At 39.6% G+C, this 7,616-nt stretch overlaps 1 protein-coding gene across 1 annotated transcript in view; it reads right to left on the reverse strand.

The window, feature by feature from the left end:
* Positions 1-394: 394 nt before the first annotated feature.
* LOC107298144 (valine--tRNA ligase, mitochondrial-like) overlaps positions 395-7,616 on the reverse strand; it is a gene marked incomplete at its 3' end in the record, with an annotated part of 10,194 nt that continues 2,972 nt past the window's right edge. The window contains exons 2-8 of the mRNA XM_015827506.1: positions 7,546-7,611; positions 6,363-6,463; positions 5,155-5,276; positions 4,560-4,626; positions 3,777-3,874; positions 2,659-2,740; positions 395-514 (exon numbers count right to left, since the gene is read on the reverse strand). Of these exons, the coding sequence (XP_015682992.1) occupies positions 395-514; positions 2,659-2,740; positions 3,777-3,874; positions 4,560-4,626; positions 5,155-5,276; positions 6,363-6,463; positions 7,546-7,611 (656 nt within the window). The remainder of the gene's footprint in view (positions 515-2,658; positions 2,741-3,776; positions 3,875-4,559; positions 4,627-5,154; positions 5,277-6,362; positions 6,464-7,545; positions 7,612-7,616) is intronic.

The raw sequence follows: 7,616 nt of genomic DNA on the forward strand, positions 1-7,616 counted from the left end.
CGGCACACAGAGCCCTCTCTGTGGGCACGCGCGCCGTCGCCCCAGTCCTAGGCCTTCATAAAACCTTTTCACTTTAGGCCTCCGCCGCCGTGTGCAAAAAAAAAAAAAAGATTCAATCAATCAGTCAATTTCAAATTCTCGCAGGAAAAAAAAAAGATCTTGCAAAGTTGGAATTGATTGATTGAACTTTTTAGTCCCACCCAGTCTACCGTTACCACCACAGCCACGCCCAGCCAATGGGCCATACCCACCCAGCACCCAATGATGCATAAGTGGGTTTTGGGTTGCAGTTTGGGCACTCAGTCTCTAAAAGGTTCGCCATCACTGATCTATCAGTTTCTAGTCTCTAAATATTACCAAAGTCCTCATTTGAGGTTCTATTCCAACCGCATACCTCAATGTCAGAAATGGCCGACTGCAAGGCACAAGACCAGTTCACCAGGCGCCTGTCTCGATATATCAGGCCTTGTTCGTGAAGTTGCACAAAAGCCTCTGTCACGGCTTGAGAGAAACGCTGGACAAGAAGAGGAGGAGAATTGTTACAATAAATCCGTCTTTTTCAAACTAAGATGTGTGGAGTTTAACTCCCAGAATTCCCTTACTGCTGCTGAATTCTGGGAGTTGAAGTCCACATCTTAAAGTTGCTAAGGTTGAAAGATATCACCATAAAGGCTAATTTGCCTCATAAATCAAAACTGAATTCCCTCTTACTGATTCCTAATTAATGCTACAGCCACAAAGACTCCACTAAAAACACTTAGGGCCCATTCTGAAATGGAGAAGTTACATTCCAAACTACAAATGGAAAGTTAACTTCTCCCCTTCAAAAGAACTGATGTTAACAGAGGCTTATTTTAATAAACATTTTCCTGCATATTCCCCCCCCCTTTTTTTTTTAAATAAAAGGGAGATAGAAAAAGGGAGACTGGTCAGCCAATGAACCTGATATCTCTCTGGGGAATTGAACCTAGATATTTTTACACCCAGATTCAGTACTGAAGCCAATAACTACTGATTCTCTTGTTAAGAAAATGACTATTCCCAAAAGATAAACAACTGAAATTGTTCACTGTTCCCAAATTAATGGTTAAGGCAAGATATAGTCTTAAAGATCCTGCCAAAATCCCAACACAAAAAACACTCAATGGGAGACACTAATGGGAGTAGAAAATGATTCTTTAAGTGGAATATGAAAGCTAAATGGAATTTCATTTGTAAATGTCTCTTATCTTTCCCTTGAATTTCACATTTAGTCTTGTAAAAATTTCCTCTGTCACTGTTGCCTTTTGATCCTTTCCTCAGCTGTTCCCAGGGTATCAGCAGAGAGCCATTTTTATCTACTTTTGTTTCTTATAATGTAGCTTATTTCATCTTTAACAATACCACACATCTTTAACAATACCACACAATTTGGTCCAGAGTTCTTCAGGCACTGCATTTATGAAATTCAGTCTATTAAATCAGTATCACTGGGACATGCAAGCCCCTTCACCACTTCAAGGTAATGATCCATGCAGGAGTTTTTACACAATGTGCCTGTACAAAATGGGAATGGACATTTACAGGTAGTCCTTGACTTATGGCTTAATGACCATTTGAAGTTATGATGGATGAGGGTATTCAGTTCCAACAGCCAGATCCCACCCCACATTTCAGATCTGCATTTCAGCAACGGGTGGAAACTAATCAAGGAGAGAAGCAATCTAGAAGTAAGGAGAAACTTCCTGACAGTGAGAACAATTAACCAGTGGAACAACCTGCCTCCAGAAGCGGTGAATGCTCCAACACTGGAAGTTTTTAAGAAAAGACTGGACACCCATTTGTCCGAAATGGTATAGGGTTTCCTGCCTGAGCAGGGGTTGGACTAGATGACCTTCAAGGTCCCTTCCAACTTTACTACTACTACTACTACTACTACTACTACTACTATTATTATTATTATTATTATTATTATTATTATTATTATTATCCCACATTTCAGACTGCATTTCAGATCCTTGGCAATCAACCCACATTTATGGCTGTTTACAACATCCTGTGGTAATATGACCACAATTAAGAAGAAACTGGACAACCATTTGTCTGAAATGGTATAAGGTTTCCTGCCTGAGCAGGGGGTTGGACTAGAAGACCTCCAAAGTCCCTTCCAACTTTATTATTATTATTATTATTATTATTATTATTATTATTATTATTATTATTATTATTATTATTATTATTATTATTATCATCATCACTTTTGCCAAAAACTAGCATTTATTTCCGGATTTTGGCAAATTCACACCGCAGCAAACAATGGGTTCTCTTAACAACTGCAGCATCCACTTCATGAGTGTGCCATTCATTTTACGACCAACATGTATGCTTAAAGACTGCTGTAATTGGGTCAGTTGTATAGGTGACTCGCTTTATGACCATCATAACGGACAATCATAACGGACAGACTCCATTACGATTGTAAGTCAAGCTACCTGTGTACATGTGTCATTTTACACACTGCAAAGCTTACCATGGGCAGATAGAATTTTGTCTGCTGAATACTAAAACTTGTAAACTGGATTCTATTAAATTGAGAGCTTGCTGCCTTTTGCTCTCTGAATGTGGGGAAAGAATACAGAAAGCCTGGCCAACAAAAAACATTTGTTATCAACTACTCACCGAATCCATAGTAAAGCAGGCTCTGTCCCAGTCCAAAGATGCTCCCATCTCTTTCAGCTGTTGGAATATTTCATTCCCTTTCCTGATATTGCAGAAAGACAACATAAAACAAACCTTTTTTTTGGTCAGAAATATAAAGGAAAATACAAAGCATTCGACAGGGTTAGATGTTCAGAGAGAAATTGCCCAGTTTCTACTTTCAATAACCTGTTTCAGTGGTTTTCAACCTCAGCCAGGTCTCGACTTCAGCTCCCAGAATTCCCCAGCCAGTATGAAGTCCAGACACCTTAAAGTTACTCAAGCTGAAAAACACTATTTTTTTCATCTATTTAACCTTAACATTAAATCATTCCTATCTAATCTATTCTTAAACCAGAATTAGCCACCTCCAAGATACAGATACCCGCCCCCCGCTGATCTTTTGTAGCCAAAAGCACATAAAGGGCTTTCCACAGCATTATTTATTTATATTTCACATTTCTAAACCGCCCATATGCCCTCAAAGAAGGGCTCTGAGCAGGTACAATAACACCTCAAAGCATAAAGCAATATATAAAAAATTAAAATGCTAGAGTTAAATTTTGCGTTAATTTTTTTTTTTAAAAATTACTTTTTCCTGAAATAAGTAGCAAATAGATCTATTTATTTATCCAAGAGGCAAACATATACTATATTCCTTTTTCCTCCTATTTTCCCCACAACAAAAACAACCCTGTAATGTGGGTTGGGCTGAGAGTGAGTGACTGGCCCAAAGTCACCCAGTCAGCTTTCATGATTACGGTGGGATTAGAATTCATAGTCTCCTGGTTTCCAGGCCAACACCTTCACCACAACACCAAACTGGGTCTCTTAAACCAGGGGTAGGCAACATTGGCTCTTTTATGACTTGTGGACTTCAACTCCCAGAATTCCTGAGCCAGCATGGCTCAGCTTGGAAACTCTGCCTTTCCCTCAGCATGGCTGGCTCAGGAATTCTGGGAGTTGAAGTCCATGAGTCATAAAAGAGCCAAGGTTGCCTACCCCTGTCTTAAACCTTCAAGAGACTCAGCCTATTGTTAATTCAGAAAATTGTCACTATCAATTCCATCCACTGCAGCCTCTTCGCTTCTAATACTCACTCCTCGATCCACTTCCAAACTTCTTGGAGAAATTCATCCCGTGAGAGATCTTGGCGCAAAACTCCCCGTTCTTTCCAGATCTTTTTTTCTATCACAGCCTGATCAGATGAAGAAAGAACATAAAAACTTGTGAGAGATTCACAAGTGAGACCAAGAATCTATCCCAATGGTATACAGTTAGTCCTTGACTTACAACCGAGCCCAAAATTTCCATTGCTAAGCAAGACAAGTGAGTTTTGCCCCATTTTAGGAGCTTTTTTTGCCTTAATTGCAATCACTACAGTTGTTAAGTTAGTAACACAGTTGTTAAGTGAATCTGGCTCTCCCATTGGTTTTGCTGGTCACAAGGTCGCAAATATTGATCACATGACCTCTGGCCACTGCAACCGTCATAAATACATGTCAGTTGCCAAGCATCCAAAGTTTGATCATGTGACCGTGGGGATGCTTGTCCAAGTATGAAAAACAGTCATAAGCCACTTTTTCCAGTGCCATTGAACAATCACTAAACAAATTGTTTTAAGTCAAGGACTACTGGTATATTTAAATGAGCTGAGATTTTTTTAAAATATTTTCTGGTTTGATTAAAAGCCACGGTGACAGTCTTCCTCTTGGGGCAGAAAGTTGGGTTAAAATATGCTTAGTAATTCACATCCACCCCGTTTTCCACCCCAAGAATCCTTCCAGTTAATTCTAAAAGGATTAGAATCCTTACAGGAAGCGGAAGACTGATCAATTATTATTCAGGATTAAAAGCTTCAGCTTTGAACTGCTGATTCTCACCTGAGTTGCAATCCCAGCATGATCAGAACCTGGAAGCCAGAGAACTTGATAGCCTTGCATTCGTCTCCTGGAACACATCAAGGAGAAACAAATCTAAAATTCAACTATCTTCTTTAAAAGTTCCAAATCGTTAGATGGCTTTCAGATTCAAACAGAAATGCCCAAAATGCAGAGGAACAGGAAGGGAAAAGGACAAGTATTGCTGTCAGATAAGGCAATATTTCTCAAACTTAGCAGATTTAAGATGTGTGGACTTCAACTCCCAGAATTCCTCAGCCAGCATAGCTAAAGAATTCTGGGAGTTGAAGTCCACACATCTTAAACTTGCCAAGGTCAAGAAACACTAAATTAAGGAAAGGTTGTCCCACATTTGGAAGACAGACCACGTCATTGCCAATAGAAGCAATTCAACCACATCACTCTAATTTCCCAGAAGTAGTGCCATTTTTTTTGTATTCATCTCCCTTTTTATAGATATTTCTATTTCTCAGTGATTTGGCATGACTAAAATGCAACTTAAAGCCTGTGGGGTCCATTGCTATTAATGCTCAAGGGTCTGCACGACCATTTCCCAACTCTCTAGAAACACACTTACCATCGTACCAAAGCATCTTCGATAGCCACCGTCAAGGCATGCCCCAGGTGAAGGGATCCAGTGACATTAGGTGGCGGGAGAGAAATAGAAAATGTTTCTGGCTTCCTATGGGGCAGGTGTTGCTGTCAAAAAGAGGAACTGGATTTAGCATCGATCTGAGTTCACCTCCATACCATCCTACTGAGGCTCCAGACTGGTACTACAAACCCTGAAACTCTTAAAAATGTGACAGAAGTGCCTTCTTCTCCAGTTTGTTTACAAACTAAGTATGAAAACAGTTTGACTAGTGTTTCCCACAGAAAATGCTATTCACAGGGTGCCGTCAGCCAGACAGTGTCGGCTGGCGACCCCCAGGGCAAGGGCCTTCTCTGTCGGAGCACCCACCCTCTGGAACGAGCTGCCCCCAGAGATCCGGGTGATTCCGGATCTCCCCTCCTTTCGCCGCGCCCTTAAGACCTGGTTGTTTCAGCGGGCAGGACTGGCCTAGGGGTATTTTAAATTGGTTTTAGCCAAATTTTAGTAGAAGCGGCCGATTTAAAATATTTATTTTTAATGATTTTTAAAACTTTGTATTGTATTGTATTGTATTAAACTGTTTTTAACTGGCTGTAAGCCGCCCTGAGTCCTACGGGAGAAGGGCGGGGTATAAATATAATAAAATGAAAAATGAAAAAAAAATAAAAATGAAACACTCATTTAATTCAAATTTGTACAGCTAGTCCTCGACTTACAACTGTAATTGAGCCAGGAATTACGGTTGTAAGTCATGCTAGTAGCAGGTAATTTACATGACCAACCCAACTTTATGACACTTTTTTTACAGAAGTCGTTAAGCAAGCCCATTGTCTGCAATGGCCGTTTTTTGCTGGAAACTGGAAGTTGGTTTCCGGCGCAAAAACGTAAATTGGAGTCACATGACTATGGGATGCTACGAATAGCCACAAATGTAGGCCAGTTGCCAAATACCCAAAATACAAATCACATGATGGCAAGGGGTTCCCTATGTGACTCATCATAGCTAAGGAATGTCACAGGTGCATGAGAAATTGTGTGAAATGCATCCTCAGCCAATTGGATTGGATGACTCAAATAGTCACTATTATGAGAAAAGGAAGAAAAAAGTTTTATCAACTTTCTCACCTATCAAAAGTTGGCGCATTCGCTCATGACAAAGACTAATATTAATAATTTTACAGAAACATTTTTACCTGGCATTCTGGTTTAAAAAAACCTTCTTTCACCCACCAAGGATACCAGGCAGCTTCGACATAGCGTGGACTGTAGGAGGCGGGCAAAGGTGCTGAGGTATCTATGGGAAAGAAAGTCAGATTAAGATCCCATAAATAAAATGGGCGCTTCTGCAATTCACACGTCCAAAGTTTTGTTGTATGAACGCAGCAAAATTGAGCACAAGAGACAGCAACAATCATTCTAAAATTCTCAGCTTTCAGATGTTAATAAGGGCATCTCTAGTATGGATGATCAAGTCAAAAACATCTGGAGAACATGTGGACAGAATCTTAGATCTCTAACAGTATGACAAAATAGAAGCACAGCTGAATGCAAAAATTATACTAATTGAGGATATAAATATGCTAAAAATATTGAGGAATAAAAAATCGGGCCCATAGGCAATTTAATGCCACAAACGTCATAAAATGTTCCAATTTAAGTTAATCCTTTTATTAAATTTATTATAATTGCCCATACTGTTAGATTCCAGGTGGCATAGAAAATCCAGAAGCACAATTAAGCGTAGATAAAATAATCAGTCTGGACTAAAACAATCAAAATGACAAACCATACAGAGGGGACCAGGGCCCCACAGATACACCAATGAAGACAAAGCTAGATGTTAAGGATGGCTGCCATTTTCTTCTAAATACTCCCTCACTCACTTGACAGACAACCTATGAAATAACCTTTTCTTTGAAAACAGAATAAAATGTCCTGTGACTGGACTATGCGGCCTCACTTTACCCAGCAAATTGTTTCTATGGGACAAACAATTCTTGGCACATTAAAAATGATATAGCCTTATTAGTTTAGAATGAGGAGTATCAAATCAATTGCTTTGCCAAATTAGTCTGGATAAAATTGGAGCAGGAAAGAGTGATATTTTTCTAATCAACTCTGCCTAATAATCTTTCTGACAGCCAAACATATGAAGCGGAATTTAATATAAGTGTATGGAGACAGTAAAAGTGGAATGGATCTCACTATCAGATCCAATCCTGGCTATATGTCAGCTCCATTCTTGTTTTTTTTTTCTTTTTACTAGCCCATGAGGCGGCCAGAAATCCACGCTAGCCACCATTTAACAACTTACATTCACAGACAAAGAAAGGAAAATCCTAGAAGCCCATTTGAAACAGACTATTCCCATCCTACCTTTTTTCTGTCCAACTATAGTTGGGATGTCATATTCTGCAATGTTTTTTGAGGAAAGGGTCTTGCCTTGA

Source organism: Protobothrops mucrosquamatus, unplaced genomic scaffold, assembly GCF_001527695.2.
Source record: "Protobothrops mucrosquamatus isolate PMUCROS unplaced genomic scaffold, P.Mucros_1.0 scaffold3746, whole genome shotgun sequence".
Classification (NCBI taxonomy): domain Eukaryota; kingdom Metazoa; phylum Chordata; class Lepidosauria; order Squamata; family Viperidae; genus Protobothrops; species Protobothrops mucrosquamatus.